Source organism: Mauremys mutica, chromosome 2, assembly GCF_020497125.1.
Source record: "Mauremys mutica isolate MM-2020 ecotype Southern chromosome 2, ASM2049712v1, whole genome shotgun sequence".
NCBI classification, from domain to species: domain Eukaryota; kingdom Metazoa; phylum Chordata; order Testudines; family Geoemydidae; genus Mauremys; species Mauremys mutica.
The window spans coordinates 47,481,540-47,500,874 of record NC_059073.1 but is presented as its reverse complement, the minus strand read 5'-3'; the positions used below and the strand labels follow the sequence as shown (position 1 = coordinate 47,500,874).

The 19,335-nt window shown below is 49.5% G+C and overlaps 1 protein-coding gene and 1 long non-coding RNA gene across 2 annotated transcripts in view; one reads left to right on the top strand and one right to left on the bottom strand.

Annotated features, from left to right (window-relative positions):
* SLC26A7 (solute carrier family 26 member 7) overlaps positions 1–19,335 on the top strand; it is a 141,379-nt gene that overhangs the window by 100,116 nt on the left and 21,928 nt on the right. The window contains exon 12 of the mRNA XM_045007685.1: positions 2,216–2,282. Within this exon, the coding sequence (XP_044863620.1) occupies positions 2,216–2,282 (67 nt within the window). The remainder of the gene's footprint in view (positions 1–2,215; positions 2,283–19,335) is intronic.
* The window catches only part of LOC123365060, a 53,564-nt gene that overhangs the window by 23,555 nt on the left and 10,674 nt on the right, over positions 1–19,335 (bottom strand). The window lies entirely within an intron of this gene.

The following is a 19,335-nucleotide window of genomic DNA, read 5'->3' as shown; positions in this document are numbered from 1 at the left end:
TCAAAATAAATTAAATACAGTAGAATCTGTAGAAAGGGGTCATGCCATTCAGAAGAGCGCAATCAGCTGTTCCAAGTCTCGTCCAGTCTCCCCTCTGGTTGCTCATGGTTTCCATATGTTGAGACAACTATTGAAATATTTGTATTTTGTCACACAAAGATGTATCAGTTTTGCAGATAGCAAGTGATTCCCATTTATAACCCACCTCTCTGTAGTAACTTTAATTTTCCAGGCCAATATTTTTTTCTCTCTCCCATGTTCATATTGTGCAGGTAAACGTAGGCTAACTAAATCCAGTGATGAGTAGTAAGCCATCACTTTTTCTTTTCAAGAATGTGGACATACATTACACACCCCGTCGAGGGCTATGCCTACAATGTGAGTTAGGGATGTGACTCCTCTCTATGTGTACACATCCTTGCGCCAGCTCTTAGTGAGCTAGCATCAGTTAGGGATGTAAACAGTTAACCAGTGAACATTAGTCTTACTGGTTAACCCAGTCTAACCGTTAACCCCCAGTTCAGCCCCGGGTTGGCCAGAGCAGCCCCAGCCACGCCAGCCGGCCAGCTGGAGCAGCAGCCCTGAGCTGCACCAGCCGACCCCAGGAGCATCCCCGTGCCGTCCCAGCTGGCACCCCAGCAGCAGCTCTAGCCCCGCAGCCGCTGGCCGGAGCAGCCCCAGCCCCTGTCCCTTTAATCGGTTAATTGGTTAAACGATATAATTTTAATTGTTTTAACGGTTTACTTTTAAAATGATATTTACATCCCTAGCATGACTATAAATAGCAGTATACCTATAGTTGCATGGGGAGCAGCAGCAGAGGCACAGCTGAGCCGTACCGAGTACAAATTTGTCTGTAGCTCGATGAGAACTAGTGTGAGAATGTGTACAGGAGCCTGGGAAGCAAGCTCTTAGCTCACAGTGTAGGCATAGCTTACATGTTTAGGCAGGGGGTGTCTCTTACTCTGTGTTTGTATAGCACCTAGCAAACAAAGCTCAAGTTCTGATTGAGGTCTTTGGGTGGAACAATGATACAAATAATAAATACAGTCACGGGCACCATCTTTGTGATTTGGCAGGGTATGCTCCACCCCCGCTCCGTCCCAGGCCCTGCCCCCACTCCATCCCTTCCATCAAAGCCACACTCCCAGCCTGCCTCTTCCCCGTGCCCTGAGGGATGACTGGTGCCTCCCATACTGGCGGGGGCACAATCTAAAGGGGAGGTCAGGTCATGGGTCCCCCCACCCGGCAACCCCGCCCTGGGGCCACTACGCTCTCCCACCCCACATTACCTGCAGGGGGAACGCTCTGTCCTCCCACTGCACCTGGCTGTCCAGGCAGGGAGCAGGAGGGAGCCGTTTCTAATGCTGGCCCCTCCCGGTCACTGCTCTGCAGCCCGGCAGCTGCCTGAGAGAGTCTGGTTGGGGAGACAGCTGCCCCCTGCCCGGCCTCAGCTGCTGGGGACCACGGCTGAGCGAGCCAGAAATGTGCTGCGGGGAGGGAGTCTGTGGCTCGCTCACCCCCAGGAACTTGAAGCTGGGCTGTGTGCCTGAAGCCATCTCCCAAGCCAGGCCTTCTCAGGCAGCCGCCAGCCCGCCACGCTGCACAGCGGTGTCTGAACAGCTGAGCTGCAACAGGCGGGAGGCACTGTGAGGGAGGGGATGTGCTGATTGGCAGTGCCCTCTGGTGGCAGGAGGTGCTGGGGCGGGGAGGGCCCCACCAGTGGGTGCTAAGCACCCACAATGTTTTTCTGTGGTTGCGCCAGCCCCAAAGCACCCATGGAGTCAGTGCCTATTAATATAGTTTCAGAGGCATAATAGGAGTAATATTACATAAGTGAAGAGTAATATTACTTTACAAAAAAGTCCCATTTTTCATACTTTAAATTGAAAAATAAAGCTACAGAAATTTTGAAGTAATATACTATAACAACTTTTCAGAATTTAAAGAGGCTACAGAACCAACCTAAACCTACCTAGCTATTTAGCATTTGTACACTTAAAGGATATTTTCTCCAGTAACTGTCTGTCCTGATTTTTATAGAATGATTACAATATGAAATGTACTTTAAACATGCAAAAATATATATAGCAATTCTATTGTTAGAACACTGCAGCCTTCTGTTATATTTTAGACCTGTATCTCTACCTATCCATATTCAAGATTACTGTACTGATGATCTGCTTCACAACTTTTCTCCATGTGTTGATTACAGAGCAAAGACACTGAGTTTGAAAAATATGAAAGAAGTGGAATGTAAATTCAAAACAGAAGCAGATTGTGTAAGTGTACTCTTCCTCTATTCTTCTATCCTTTATTAATCTATAGCTTTTTATCTCCCGTAGTTTGTTACAAAGGTTATAAGAGTAAGTGCACTCAAAAAATTACAATTACATGGCCATTTCTAGAACCAGTGGAAATATATGCCATGGAAATCTTGTGCTTTGGGTCTCTTTATGGGTTTCAATTATGTATGCAGAATATGAAGTTTCTGTAAAAAATTAAGGGTTATAGTCAATGGTTATCTTTGGTTCCATAGATATGAAATTCTGTGAATTTCAGTTTATGGAAGTTCATTTTCTGTTGGAGTTTGCCTCTCATGGGAAAAGCTGCCTGAGTCCCACAGGTTTTGGGGGATCTACTAGTGACCAGTGGTTTCCAAACAGTTACTACTTGTCTCTTTCCTTCTGTCTGATTTCCTTATTCCTCTGCAGCCCTTTGACACTCTGGATGTGCATGAGCCCCTTCCCAACCATGATTCAGTCCCATCCACTCATCCAGAACCTGATTTTTCACAGTGCACCCACATTTGGTAGGGAAAGGGAGGCGGGTTGCATGGAGCTGGCACAGACCCCTTTAAACACCTCTCAGCCAAGATCACCTTGGTCAGGATCCACTTGAGAAGTAGATGGAATGATCCTACCTCAAGAGACTGTTTTCTGAACTTGCATTCTCACCTGTCTTTTATCCTCCCAATCACAGATTACAAGTTTTTGCTTATTTTCCATTATACTTATGATTACTTTGTATTACAATAGTGCCTGTGGGCTCCAGGTGAGATCAGGGCTCCACTGTGCCAGGCACTCTACACATACATAATCAAAAACACTCTGCTCAAATAGACAGACCAAAAATTAGAGGGGAAACAGAGGTGCAGTCAGAGGTGCTGTAACAATTTTTATAGTGTCAGTGCTTAGAGCCATTTAACCAAACTGTAAACCCTGTATATAATGGAAACCACTTCAAGCCAGAGGATGCGGCAGCACACACATACGCTTCTCCAGTTTGAGCACCTACGGGTGCAGTGACTTGCCCAAAATCAAACAGCATGTCAGTGGCTGTGCTAGAAACACATCTAGTAAACCATTCTGCCTCTCAGTGTGGCATTTTCTGCTGTGTCCACATGACTTTTCAAATATCCATCCATCCAGTCTTCTTAATAGTTCAGTTAGCAACATGCCTGCCAGTTATTACCTCATTAGTGAAACTCTCCAATCCAAATTATTCATTTTTTAATATCTGAATTATGTCTTGAATCTGGGTTATCTTGGACTCAAAAGTTGAGAATTTGCCCAAGAGGATTTACTGTTTGGCACGCTGAAACATTTTGAGTGACAAGGCTGAAAACAGTGGTAAGCAAGAGAGGGGAGGATTCTAAAATGCTAATTAAAAACAATGTTGTGACGCCTGTCCCAGTTGTTGATTATTAGATCAAATTTCAGTATTAAGAAAAAAAAGTTAAAGGAACTTTGTTAGAGTTACATGACCTCAAATTTGATCTATATTTCTTTCTCTTAAAAGGAATTTTAAAAAATATTTTTCATCTCTTTTCTCCAAGTTTCTGCTTTAGCTCTTTTTTTCCTAAATCACCAAGAAAGATCAATGCCTGAGAACATACAGTAACAAACTAGCCTACGCACTGTGGAGGGAATAAAGTTTTAGTAAGGAAGCAGGTTTCTCAAGAGTTTATTAGAGACAACAAAGAGGAAAAACATTTTCAGGATTAAGAAAACTGCCTTGGCACATGCCTTTTAACTTAATTTAGAACTGCTGGGTTGCAGTTGTTTACAGTGAGTTTTTAAATGTGTGAATGCTCGAATTGTTGAGGCTCCCCTTGAAAATGACAACTTAGAGATAAACAGGATACCTACACATGAAAATATGCAAATTTCATCATCTGTCATACTGTCACGGTGCTGTGGATTTATAGAGGTTATTCCATCAATAAGTGAACAGAAACGTCAATATGGAAAATATTGAGAGAATGCTTCCTAAAAACATATGTGAAACATGTCACATCACAGATACTATTAGATCAAACTCTTGCCAAAATGTATGTGGTGCTGAGTAATGCCCGCAGCCCCTGTGGATGTCCTTAGGAAGCTAGTGAATAGGCTGCTTCAAACAGTTTTCTTTCCTCCTTGGGAAGGATACATTGTAAAGGAGCTCAGTTTTTCTCAGAATGATAGAGATCAGATTTTGAAATGCATCCAGAATGCAACTAGAACTAAACCAGATCTGAATTTGTCACAGTTCCCTCAACCATATCCTGAGGAAAAGTTTGATTTTGACAGGGTCTCCTGGTTGGTATTCTTGGACTGGGAGGGTTTGGGGCTGTAATGAAATGCTCAAATGTATTATTCTGTTCAGCCACTGGGTGGTGCTGTGTGTAACATACCTTATTTAAGCTAATCTCAGCCATTCTTCATCATCTTCCTATTATGCTTCTGGGTTTAGCACAAGCACCAACTTTCCTTGGCACTGGTGGGTGCTCACCCCCGACTCTGCCCCCTCCATGCCCCTATTGAACCCCTCCCCAAATCCCCACCCTGGCCCCGCCTCTTCCATGTCCTCATCACATTCCTCCTCCTCCTCCCCATCCCTCCCACCGCTTGCTGCCCGAAACAGCTGTTTTGTGGTGCAAGCGCTGGAAGGGAGAGGGGAGAAGCAGGACTCGGTGGTGCGCTCAGGGTAGGAGGCGGCATGGAGGTGAGCAGGAGCGGGGGGGCAGGGAGCTACCAGTGGGTGCAGAGCACCCACCAATTTTTCCCCGTGGGTGTTCCAGCCCCGGAACACCCACGGAGTCGGCACCTATGGCGTTTAGGGCAGTGACGAAACTCCTCCCCTCCTGTTTGTTACTGACAAGTCTTGCAATATTTTATCAGCTGTGCCCCAGGTTTTTCAGCTCGGCTTCCACATCTCTTTGCCATGTTGTTTTCGGGCAGACTTGTTTTCGCTTGCCTTTGGGTGTCCATCTTATTGCTACTCTGGTGATAGAATCAGTTTTCATCTGAAGCACATGACCGATCCATCTCCAGTGCCTCGTGGAAATATCTCTAGTGTATCTCTCTGAGAAGGAAGTTATGTAGTCAGTCCTTATCTGATACAGAAAGCTGATGTGCTAGTAGCAGCCTAGCCACCTACTGTGTACAAGAAATACATGACATGGTGTCAGGAGTAAACTAGTGCCAGAAGAGAACAGAAACAGAAGGAAAGCAGCAACAAAGGTTGCAACAGAAGGAACAAAGCTTGCAGGATCAATCTCATCAACATGCCATTCTTCAGTGTCTTAGAAAACTTCAGTTTTGCTAAATCTACAGAATCAACAAGTTGGAAGCAACATTTTGCAAGATTTTGCATTGCAAACAAACTCCACAAGAAAACTGGAGACATTCAGATATGCTTTTTAATTTAAACTATGGAGAAGCAGGCAGACCATGTCTTTAAATCCTTTACCTTTATTGAAGACTGTCACAAAGATTACTGTGAAAGAGTTCTAATTATGTTTGATGCATACTTTATACCTCAAAGAAGTGTAGCTTATGAAAGAGCATATTTTCACCAGGTAATTCAAAGACCAGGGGAAATCTCGAATGCTTTATAAGAGCTCCGCATGTATTGGCTAAAAACTTTGATTTGGGGACTGCAAACATGAAAATAGAAGACAGGCTGGTTATTGTGTTCACAGACAAGAATCTTTCACAGCCACTAAAGTTGAAGACAGACTTAGCCCTTAGACACAGCTATACAGATAGCAAAGCAGTCGGAACTAGTCAAACAGCAGAACAAAAGTCAGGAGCAACTTGAAAAAACTGAAAAAAAATTAGCTTAGAAGCTGTAAACAGCATGAGTGCTAAATGTCATCATAAAGCCCCTGAGGCAAGGAGAGAGAACTCCCAGGCTGAGGGACAAATTCCAGTTGAACACTAAAGGTTTTCATGCTAAATGAACAAAATGTGAAAAAATGTGTAGCCCAGAAGATGACATATGTCCAGCCAAAGGCACAAGTTGTAGTAAATGCACAAAATGTGGATATTTTGCTGCTGTTTGCCGTACCAAGGCAGTCAGGAAGTTGACTCATATTACAGACAATCAAGAGCTGCTGTTTCTGGGATCTATCACGTGTTGACGCAGAGCCTGCCTGGAGATGAAACTGAATATTTTCCCAAAGACTGTTGACTTTAAAATTCACTCAAGAGCAGATGTAACAGGCATATCAAAAGAGACTTACAATCACCTACAACCCCACTGAGAGCTGAAGTCTCCTGGCACAGTTTTGACTAGCCTAGAAGGTACTCTGGCATGGGCCATCTCACCACAGAAAAAAAAACTTACAAAGACAAAAGCTTTATCTTTGAGTGTATGTGATCAAATGCTGACTGGCCAACTGTCTTATCAGCCACAGTATGGCAGTCATGATGGGTCTAGTGAGAAAGATGGAAGAACTCAATGGAATACTTGGTGATATTGGACTTTTGAAAAGACATCCAGTACCAATCGCTTTAAGAGACAATACTGAACCATATAGCATACATACACCTACCAGGACTCCTATCCCATTACTTCATAACGTAGAAACTGAGAAAGAGAATGGAATGGATTGGCATAATCAAGAAAATCTCTGAGCCAACAGCATGGAGTTCCCTAGTGGTATTCGTTAGAAAGAAAAATGGAAACATATAAAACTGTCTTGATCTTAAAAGATGTAATGAAGTAGTTACAAGAGAAAAAAAATATCTTCCCAACACTGGATGACTTCCTCCCCAAAGTGAAAGGAGCTACAGTTCTTCAAACTGGATATCTCAAGTGGATACTGGCAAATTCCTTTAGCAAAAGAAAGTGCTAAACTTACTACAGCTATCACATCTTTGGGAGATGTTGCTTTCAAAGATTACTTTTTGGGATTATCACTGCATCTGATATTTTCCAAGGAAAGGTGGCAGAACTGTTAATGAGCACAAATGGAGTTGTAGTTTTCATGGACAATATTTTGATAAATGGGTCTTCAATGGAAGAAGACACCAAAATCCTCAACAAAATTCTAAGCCCAATTAGTCAATCCAGACTGAAGATAAATAAGAAAAAATGATTTTTTTTGCCTACCCAGTTTTTGGGACAGACAATAAACAAAGATAGAATCAGTCCTAGCTCTGAGAATTTGACAATTGAGTGTACCAACAAATGTACCAGAACTGAGATGCATATTGGGGATGGTAAATTACATTGGTCAGTACCTACAAGACCTTTCTACAGTGACAAAACCGCTGAATGAACTATTAAGTCCAACACATAGTGGCTATGGAGGCCAAATCAAGCAATTGCCTTCAAAAAGGTAAATGAAATGATCTCAACAGCTCCAATTCTCAAGTACTATGATGTGAACAAACCCACAGTGGTCAATGTGGATGCAAGCAGCTATGGCCTAGGTGGTGTATTGTTGCAGTAACATGGATCTGGGTAGAAGCCAGTTGAAAAGCTGCTCTCACACACTAACAGAAGCAGAAAAACGATGTGCACAGATTGAAAAGGAGTGCCTGGCTGGCAACCATGTGGGCATATGAGAACTTTTACAGATATCTGTGCAGATTGGATTGATTTACACTGATAACAGACCATAAACCACTGATCAGCAGAAAAGAACTGGATTAGGTGCTGTTGAGATACCACCATATATTGATAAGGTCAATTAGGTTTAACACAACAGCTAAATATGTTTCTGGGAGAAATCTGGTAGTAACAGACCCTCTGTCATGCAGCCCAGTATTGTACTCAATTACTCATGAGCTTGAAAATGATGTAAAGGATGTGGATGCTGTGGACTCATACAGACGAGTGTCAGAAAAGTACACCTGCTACAATAAGTGACCTTGACTGACACACAACTTCAAGAAGTTCTAAGTTACATCAGAGGTCCAAGTGTTTAAGGGACACTAAGGAGATGAAGTGGGTGAGATAATATCTTTTCATTGGACCAATTTCTGTTGGTGTGAGAGACAAGCTTTTGAGCTTACACAGAGCTCTTCTTCAGGTCAGGTCAGGGAAGTGTCAAGAGACTACTTTGTAGTACGTGGACAGTTAAATGGTATCGTGATTTAAAAGTGACTGAATTGTAATTCCAAATGAAATCAGAAGAGAAATCCTAACCCTCATCCATGAAGGACATCAAGGATTAACTAAATTCCATGCTGGACCAACCAGTTAGTGTGATGGCTGGGCATCAGAAAGGACATAAAGAATAAGGTATTTGCATGTGAACATTGCAGAACTAACAGACCAACACAACACAAAAAACCTTTAAATACAATATCTCTACCAGACAGACCTTGGGAGAGATTAGCTGCAGATTTATGTGAATTCAGAAGACATCCTTACTTGGTCAAAGCGGATTATCTTTCCAGATATATTGAAGTAATGTACTTGAAAGACATGGCATGTTGAAATATTATTGAAAAACTGAAGTGCACTTTTGCTCATTTTGGTATTACTGAACAGCTAGTGATGGGAAACAGTCCACAATTCACTGCAGCAGGATTTAAGTCGTTCCAAATGAAATATGATTTTGATTATATTACTAGCAACCCACATTACCCACAAGTGAATGGAGAGGCTTAAAGAGTGTACAGACATCCAAGAAAATCCTATGGCAGGAAGATCCATTCCTTGCTCTTTTGAGCTACAGATCAACACCAGTAGCAGCTACTGGATATGGTCCAGCACAACTCCTGATAGGAAGATAACTCAGAACTACTGTTCTGATTTTGCAAAAGAGCCTGTCTCCAGAGTGGCCAGACATGAAGAGAGTAGCCAGATAGGATAAAAAGGTCAAAGAACTTACGGATACTTTTACAACAGGCCTCACTCAGTTTGAGAACTGCTGGGTCCAGAATCTGGTGACTGTGTTTGTGTCAAATTGGATGGAGAAAAAGGATAGACAATTCCAACTGTAGTAAAGAGAGAGAATTCATCACCAATATCGTATGCTATTGAGACCAACAGACTTGGAGAGTTCAACAGAAACCTTCTGCATCTATGTGTGTTCCTCAAAAAGAACTATCAACAGAGTAAACTCTATAGATGGTGGATGTGGAACAAGAAGAAGACCAACAGCAGCCAGTCCATGCAACTAATGGACAGCTGGATGATCAAGCTGTGATGCGTTTGGGTCGTGTAACTAGATAACCAGTATGATTTAGAGACTAGCAGACTGATCCATACTGAACTTCGAAGACAGCATGCTAGTGTAAATTTTATAAATGGTAGGAATGTAGAACTTAAAGGGACAGATGTAGTGGAATACTAAACTGTACCATACTGTTCAGCCTCTAGGTGGAGCTGTGTATAACATACCTTCTTCTTCAAGTATAGGACCCTATGGGTGCCCCCAACATATGATATCCGTACACTCATGTGCTCTCAAACAGAGACTGCAAAGTAGTATTAGCAGGCCTGCTCCTGCACAAAGCCGTGCCTTGTGCTCTGAACAAGGGAATATAGGAAGGCACGAGCCCACTACCACTCTATTTTCAACTGCCTATAGCGTGAGATGGAGAGTTCTACTGTCTGCTGTATTCAGCTTGTCACCTTAACTTGTGATTTTTTTTTACTTATTTGTTTTAGTAGTTTCATTCTTTTAATTAATTTCATTATACCTTTATTTCACTTTATTTTGTGTTGGTCAAGCGGGGGGGGGGGCTCCTTCCTCTTCTCCGATTTTTTGTGTTGGAGCATAATTGTTGTGCCGAAGACCTCAGGGTCTAAGACCCATAAGACTTGCCACAGGTCCTTTCCCTGTAAGTGTTTGGGGGGCTCCCACAACCCCTGCCAAATGCAAGGTCATTCTGGGTTTGAAGGACAGGAAGGATACACTAAGCTTATACTAATGGAGCGTGCCTTATCTCCTGGAGGCCCTCTTCCCCCTGTACATTGACATCTATGTCAAAGACAGCTCAAGTCACTGTAGCTGCTTCATCTTCAGCTCTGGACAATAAAACTTCAGAAAAAAGGAAATGTACCTCTCCCAACTGGGAAATAAAGAACAGGGGAAGATCATCGCAAACGACCCGCTCTTGGGAGACCTCTTGTTCCTCTAAAGGTACAATAGAGCAGTGGTTCCCAAACTTTAACAACCTGTGAACCCCTTTCACCATAATGTCAAGTCTCGCGAACCCCATCCTAAAAATGAATATTTCCAGGGATTTTCTCTTTTACCTGAGTATAAATTATAAAAGCAGTGATCTTGGAAATATAAAATTTGTTTTTATGACATGCTTATTACACACTATTATTAATTATTATTTATCATTTCATTATTTTTATTACATTATGAAAATGGCAACACTCTTCCAAGATCTCACTTTCGTAGCTTGTATCACTTTGAATAAGCCTGTTATAAGACAAGCCTCCTATGTTTCATCAAGAAGTATCAGATGTGAAACAGCATGACAGTATCTAAGGCCTGGTCTACACTACGAGTTTATATTGAATTTAGCAGCGTTAAATAGCATTAACCCTGCACCCGTCCACACAATGAAGCCCTTTATATCGATATAAAGGGCTCTTAATACCAATATCTGTAATCCTCCCCGATGAGGGGAATAGCGCTGAAATCGGTATTGCCATTTTGGATTAGGGTTAGTGTGACCGCAATTCGACGGTATTGGCCTCCGGGTGCTATCCCACAGTGCACCATTGTGACTGCTCTGGACAGCAATCTGAACTCGGATGCACTGGCCAGGTAGACAGAAAAAGTCCCGCAAACTTTTGAATTTCATTTCCTGTTTGTCCCGCGTGGAGCACCGATCAGCACAGGTGACCATGCAGTCCCAGAATCAAAAAAGAGCTCCAGCATGGACCGTACGGGAGATACTGAATCTGATCTCTGTATGGGGAGATGAATCTGTTCTATCAGAACTCCATTCCAAAAGACGAAATGCCAAAGCATTTGAAAAATCTCCAGGGCTATGATAGACAGAGGCCACAACAGGGACTCAACAGAGTACTGCGTGAAACTTATGGAACTGAGACAAGCGTAACGGAAAGCCAAAGAATCAAATGGATGCTCACGGAGGGAGGGAGGGGGGACTGAGGACTCTAGCTATCCCACAGTGCCCACACTCTCCGAAAACCATTTGCATTCTTGGCTGAGCTCCCAATGCCTGAAGGGTCAAAAACATTGTTGCGGGTGGTTCAGGGTATATGTCGTCAGCCCCCTCCTCCCCCCCCCCGTGAAAGAAAAGGGGAAACAATCGTTTCTCGCCTTTTTTCAATGTCACCGTATGTCTACTGGATGCTGCTGGCAGACGCGGTGCTGCAGCATTACACAGCAGCATCCCCTTGCCTTCCCTTCCTGATGGCAGACGGTACAATATGACTGGTATCCGTCATCATCATCCCGTGAGTGCTCCTGGCTGGCCTCAGTGAGGTCGGCCGGGGGCGCCTGGGCAAAAATGGGAATGACTCCCAGTCATTCCCTTCTTTAAGCTTTGTCTCCTGGAGATTCAGTCCTGCCTGGAATATCATAGCAGATGGAGGCTGCGCTCCCCTCCCCACCCCTTTAATGTCTAATGGAGATTCAGTCCTGCATGGAATATCATAGCAGCTGGAGGCTGCCTCCCCCCTCTTTTATCTCTGATTGCAGACGCAATAAAGTCAGTTTCTTATTCATGCATTCTTTATTACTTCATCACACAAATGGGGGGATAACTGCCACGGTAGCCCAGGAGGGGTGTGGGAGGAGGGAAGCAACAGGTGGAGTTGTTGCAGGGGCACCCCCTAGAATGGCATGCAGCTCATCATTTCTGCGGGATATCTGGGGCTCTGACCCGGAGCGGCTGTTTGCCTCTCTGGTTCTTTAGTAGACTTGCCTGATATTCTAGGCAGGACTGACTCTACCTTTAGACAAAACTGAAAGAAAGGAATGACCTAGGGAGTCATTCCCATTTTTGTCCATGCACCCCCAGCTGACCTCACCGAGGCCAGCCAGGAGCACCCATGACAGCAGCAGACGGTACAATATGACTGGTAACCATCTCTGCTAACTTGCAAAGGCAAGGGAATGCTGCTGTGTAGCGCTGCAGTACTGCATCTGTCAGCAGCATCCAGTAGACATACGGTGACGGTGAAAAAAGGCTGAAAGGGCTCCATGGTTGCCGTGCTATGACGTCTGCCAGGGCAATCCAGGGGAAAGGGCGCGAAATGATTGTCTGCCGTTGCTTTCATGGAGGGAGGATTGACTGACGACATTTACCCAGAATCACCCGCGACACTGTTTTTGCCCCATCATGCATTGTGATCTCAACCCAGAATTCCAATGGGCGGGGGAGACTGCGGGAACTATGGGATAGCTACCCACAGTGCAACGCTCCGGAAATCGACGCTAGCCTCGGTACATGGACGCACACCGCCGAATTAATGTGCTTAGTGTACCCGTGTGCACTTGACTTTATACAATCTGTTTCCAAAAACCAGTTTCTGTAAAATCGGAATAATCCCGTAGTGTAGACATACCCTTAGAAACCAGCTCAAAGAGTTCCTTTTATACAAGCATTCAGGTCTTAAGCAGTTCAGGTAAACAACACACATTACAACAAAGCTTAAACTTGTTCTTCATAATAATTTTAAAAACAGCAAAAAATATCCACCTCCCTTTCCATTTCTTATAAGGAGTCTTGAAGTTTAAATCTCCTCAGTGTGATACAGATGCTTGCTTTGATCTGCTTAATTCTTGGAAGTCCATGGGCTCCGAGTTGCTGGTCCTGTGCGCCTGGGGTCCCTAGGGATAGCTCTGTCCGCCATTAGGGAATTTTTTCCTGAGAACCCCCTGTAACGAACCCCAGTTTGGGAACCACTGCAGTAGAGGCTATGACTTAGTTTTGTACTGACGTGTTGGTATTGAGGAAGACACTCCACTTGGATGTGCCTCCCACAAGAGCAACTAGTGCTGCAGCACCATCTGCTCCCTTGCAGCATAGTGAGACATGCAGGGCTACCATTCATGCCGGTGTTGGTATTTTACAGTACCTCTGAAAGGGACAGGACATTATAATAATCTTGTACTGCAGCAGCCTCTGTCTCACCACCTGTTCTTCTTCGAGTGATTGCTCCTATGCATTCCATTGTAGGTGTGCGTGCTGCGCGTGCACGGCTCTCCGGAACATTTTTACCCTAGCAACTCCGGCGGGCCGGCTGGCGCCCCCTGGAGTGGCGCCGCTATGGCGCCCATTATATACCCCAGCCGGCCCGTCCGCTCCTCAGTTCCTTCTTCCCGCCCGTGACGGCAGTTGGAACAGTGGAGTGCTCCCTTACCTCCACAACCCTAGTGTTTTCTCCATAGTTCTAGTGTAGATAGTGTTAGTAATTAGTTAAGTTCTTGTTATAGTTGTATATATATAGTGTATAGAGTTAGTAGTTAGGGAATTAGAGGGCTTACCCCTCTTCTTCCGCCCCGGTGCGGGCGTATGCCCGGAGCACCGGGATTCAAGCCCTGCGCGGCTTGCCAGCGGCCCATGCCGGTCAGCGACCCGCACGACTCCTGCCTCCGCTGCCTCGGAGAGTCGCATAGACCAGATAAGTGCCCGATTTGTGTGGCCTTTAAGCCTCGTACGAGGAAAGAGCGGGACTCCCGGCTAAAACAGTTACTGATGGAGTCTGCGCTCCAACCTCCGGCGCCGGCTCCATCGGCGCCGAAGCCTACCTCGACGAGCAGCGCACCGGCAGCACCGAGCCGCTCCGGTACCGAGCCGGCACCGAAGACCCGGCGCCGCTCCCTCTCCCCGGGGAGGAAGCACAAGGTGCCGAAGACGGCCACTGCAAAACAGCAGCGGAAGCCGTTAGCCCAGCCGCCTCCGACGAAAACGGTGCAGGCTGAGGCAGTGCTCGCAAAGTGCACCGGGCCGTTGACTCCGGCGCTGCAAGGCCCGTCGAGTCCGGCACCGCCCAGCTCCCCGGTGCCCACCGAGGAGGAGCTGAGGATCCCGTCGACGCCTGAGGAGTTCGCGACGGCGAGGGAGCTAATCGACCTGACGTCGGCTCCGTCCTATCAGCCGCCGGCACCAACAGTGCGGACACTTAAGTCCCTCGGCAAGCCTGCGATGATTCGTCCTCCATCCCCGGGCGACCGAGGCGACCGCGGATCCAGGGTCCGGACTCGATCCCGGTCCCTCTCGCGGAGACGGTCACCGCCGCACCGCTCCCCATCCCGCCGGCGATCAACATCGCGACGCCTCTCAGCGTCTCGGCACCGGTCGCAGTCCCGGCACCGCTCTCCATCGCGGGGCCGGTCGTACTCCCGGCGGCGCTCCAGGTCCCGGTCGAGAAGTCACCGGCACCGCAGCAGGTCCGCGTCCAGGCACCGCGGACATCATCGGGGCTCCCGCAGCCGTTCAAGGCGCCGCAGATCGAGATCAAGATCCGTTTCCTGGCACCGCCGGTCGAGCTCCCGGCGCCGCCGGTCGAGCTCCCGCCGCCACAGGTCGAGCTCCCGGCACCGGAGATCTAGCTCCCGCCGCCGTCGGTCCAGCTCCCGGCACCGCGCGGAGCGGAGGTCCCGCTCGCCACTTGCCTCCCGAGACAGCCGGCACCGACCTCCGGCACCGGAGGCTCGTCTCACGCCGGCGCTCGATGCCCGCCCAGGCGCCGCCACTGCTCCACCCTGGCCTTCAAGGGAACCCTCCGTGGCCTCCCCTCAGGGCAGTGCGGTGGACTTCAGAGCCGGGTCACTTCCACCGGACCATGGACCCCAGTATTGGGGGCATTGGGTACCCTGGGCACAGTATGAGCAGGGACCTCCCCCGCCACCCAGGCAGCCGGGCTCGGCACGGTCGGTGCCAGTGGCCACCATCAGTAGACCCCCCCCGTCTCCACCGACACAAGCCGACGCCCACGGCCCGCCTTTAGGGCAGGACTCACTGCCACCAGATCGCCAGGCGGTGGAACAACAACAGGAAGAGGTGCTGCCGGGCCACTCCTCGTCCTCCTCTCCCGATGAGGCGGTGGCAGGGGCGTCGCCATCAGAGCCCCCTCCTATTGACCTCAGGGCGCACCAGGACCTTCTCCGAAGGGTGGCAAAAGCCATTAATTTGCCCATCGAGGAGGTTCAAGAGGTCGATGACCCTATTACGGATGTTGTGGGAGACGAGGCCCCCGTCAGAGTGGCGCTCCCGTTTATCCGCACCATCCAGAAGAACAATGCCACCATCTGGCAGTCACCTTCCTCCGTCACCCCCACGGCGTGTGGCGTGGAAAGAAAATATTCCGTCCCGCCTAAGGGGTACGAATACCTGTACATACACCCCACCCCGGACTCTCTCGTGGTCCAGTCAGTCAATGACCGCGAGCGTCACGGACAACCTGCCGCTGCGCCGAAATCCAAGGAGGCCCGGCGCATGGACTTATTAGGGCGTAAGATTTATTCAGCAGGAGGTCTCCAACTCCGCATCGCAAACCAGATGGCCCTATTGTCCAGATATGCGTTTAATATCTTGGGGTGCCTCGCAAAATTCAAGGAGCTGACCCCTCAGGACTCCCGCCCCGAATTCTCGGCGCTGCTGGAAGAGGGCAAGTTAACCTCCAGAACCCTGATTAAAACGGCCGTGGACGCAGCGGACTCAGGGGCTAGAACGGTGGCATCCGGAGTGACGATGCGCCGCATTGCGTGGTTGCAGTCTTCCACCCTCCCACCGGAGGTCCAGTACACCCTCCAGGACCTCCCGTTTGACATGCAGGGCCTGTTTTCCGAGAAAACGGACGCCAGAATTCAGACCCTAAAGGACGGGAGGGTCGCAATACGGACGCTGGGCATGCACACGCCGGCCACGCAGAGGCGTTCGTTCCGTCAGCAGCCCTACCGACCCTTCAACCAGGCCAGGACTCGGCCGTTTAACAATCGCCGCACGGCCCCCTTCCGCCGTAGACCGTCGGGGGGGCGGCGCAACCAGGCTCAGGGCTCGTCCAAGGCTCCGCAGGCGCAGAAGCCGGCCTTTTGATGGGACGCCCGAGGACGGCCCACCACTCTCCCCCCAGGATCCATCCCTTTTGTTTTCGAATCGCCTTTCCCGCTTCCTTCCGGCGTGGTCTGCTATAACATCGGACAGCTGGGTCCTCAGCACCGTCCAGCACGGCTACCGCCTACTGTTTATTTCGCCCCCTCCCTCCCACCCACCTTCCCCGTCCCTCTTCAGGGACCCCTCTCACGAGCAAGTCCTCTTACAGGAGGTCCAGTCTCTGTTGAGCGTGGGTGCCATCGAGGAGGTGCCTCCCTGCAGGCGGGGCAGGGGATTCTACTCCAGATATTTCCTCATCCCCAAGGCGAAAGGAGGTCTCCGTCCCATCTTAGACCTCCGGGAGCTGAACAAGTACCTCCGCAAGCTCAAGTTTCGGATGGTAACCTTGGGGACCATTATCCCTTCCTTGGATCCGGGAGACTGGTTTGCCGCCCTCGACATGAAGGATGCTTACTTTCATGTGGCAATTTACCCCCCCCACAGACGCTACCTGCGCTTCATGGTCAATGAGGCCCACTACCAGTTTGCGGTGTTACCCTTCGGCCTCTCCACTGCCCCGAGGGTATTCACCAAGTGCATGGCGGTCGTGGCCGCAGCTCTCCGTCGTCGCGGAATCCACGTGTACCCATATCTCGACGACTGGCTGATTCGTGGTCGCTCTCAAGAGTTGGTGGCAGCTCAGGTGTCCGAGATACTGCACCTGTTCCAGTCTCTCGGCCTCCTCGTCAACGCCGAGAAGTCCCAGTTAGTTCCGGCACAGCGCCTGGAGTTCATAGGAGCGGTCCTCGACTCCAACCTCGCCAGAGCCTGCCTCCCTCGTCCTCGACACGAGACGATGGTCTCGCTCATCCGGGCCCTGCAGGCCTTCCCTTCCACGACGGTGCGGTCCTGCCTCCGCCTGCTGGGTCACATGGCGGCGTGCACTTTTGTGACCGCGAACGCGAGGCTGAGGCTTCGTCCGTTCCAGATGTGGCTGACATCAGTGTACCGCCCCCACCACGACCCTATAGATATGGTGGTCACGGTCTCGGACCCCACTCTCCAGACGCTCACCTGGTGGCTGAATCCGGAGGTGGTCTGCGCAGGGGTTCCGTTCCGCCCCCCTCGCCCGTCGGCCACCCTGACCACAGACGCTTCGGCGCTCGGATGGGGGGCTCACATGGGAGACCTACACACCCAAGGTCTCTGGTCGGCCCAGGAACTCTCCCTCCACATCAACGTACGGGAGTTGAGAGCGATCCGCTTGGCTTGTCTCGCCTTTCTAGCACACCTCCGGGACCGCTGTGTAGCGGTATACACGGACAACACGGCGGCCATGTTCTATCTGAACAAGCAGGGCGGGGCCCGATCCTCCCCGCTGTGCAAGGAGGCGATGCTCCTATGGGACCTCTGCGTGACCCACTCGATTCGCCTCGAAGCGTTCTTTCTACCAGGAGTGCAGAACACACTGGCCGACCGTCTGAGCAGGTCCTTCGCCTCCCACGAGTGGTCCCTTCGCCCAGATGTGGCTCACACCATCTTCCAGAGGTGGGGATTTCCCCAAATAGACCTGTTTGCCTCCAGGACCAACAGGAAGTGCCACAGGTTCTGTTCGTACCAGGGTCGGGCTCCGGACTCCATCTCCGATGCGTTCCTCATGCCCTGGACGGGTCCCCTCCTATACGCGTTCCCCCCGTTCCCGCTGGTCCACCGAGTACTACTCAAGCTGCGGAGGGACAAGGCCTGCGTCATACTCGTCGCTCCGGCCTGGCCGAGGCAGCACTGGTATACCCTGCTCCTCGAGCTCTCGATTCGGGATCCCATTCCCCTGCCGTTATGGCAGGACCTCATCTCTCAGGACCTCGGCAGGCTTTGTCACCCGAACCTGCAGTCGCTGCATCTTACAGCCTGGTTCCTGAGTGGTTGACCGATGCAGAAAGGGGTTGTTCGGCGGCGGTACAGCAAGTCCTGCTTGAAAGCAGGAAACCCTCGACACGCTCTACCTACCTCGCGAAGTGGAAACGCTTTGCGCTTTGGTGCGATCAGCGAGGTCTTAACCCGTTCTCGACCCCTATCCACACGGTCCTCGATTACCTCTGGTACCTGAAAGGCCAAGGTCTTGCGATCTCGTCCCTGAAGGTGCACCTGGCGGCACTGTCGGCCTTTCGGCCCGCTATAGATGGTCGCTCCGTCTTTTCCAACCCAATGGTTGCCCGCTTCCTCAAGGGATTAGACCGTCTCTACCCTCAGGTGCGTCCGCTTGCTCCGACTTGGGATCTGAACCTGGTTCTCACCCAGCTGATGCGGCCACCCTTCGAGCCCCTGGCCGCGTGCTCTCTGCTCCATCTCACCTGGAAGACGGCCTTCCTCGTGGCAATCACATCCGCCAGATGAGTCTCCGAACTCCGCGCCCTGACAGCAGGTCCCCCATATACCGTCTTCCACGGGGACAAAGTGCAGCTTCGGCCACATCCGGCCTTCCTTCCCAAGGTGGTGTCGGCCTTCCATCTTAATCAGGAGATCTTCCTCCCGGTTTTCTTTCCAAAGCCGCACGCCTCACCTCGTGAACAGCAGCTCCACACCCTGGACGTCCGTAGGGCCCTCGCCTTTTACATCGACCGGACAAAGTCCTTCCGGCGTTCCTCCCAGCTCTTTCTGGCAATTGCTGAGCGCATGAAAGGCGAGCCAGTTTCCTCACAACGGATTTCATCCTGGGTGACGTCCTGCATACGGGCGTGCTACGAGCTTGCTCGCGTCCCCCCGTGCCGACTCACTGCACACTCGACCAGGGCGCACGCCTCGTCGGCCGCCTTCCTGGCCCATGTTCCCATCCAGGACATCTGCAGAGCGGCCACATGGTCTTCAGTCCACACCTTCGCCTCCCACTACGCGTTGGTGCAGCAGTCTCGAGACGACGCAGCCTTCGGCTCTGCGGTACTACACTCCGCCATGTCTCATTCCGACCCCACCGCCTAGGTATGGCTTGGGAATCACCTACAATGGAATGCATAGGAGCAATCACTCGAAGAAGAAAAGACGGTTACTCACCTGTAGTAACTGGTGTTCTTCGAGATGT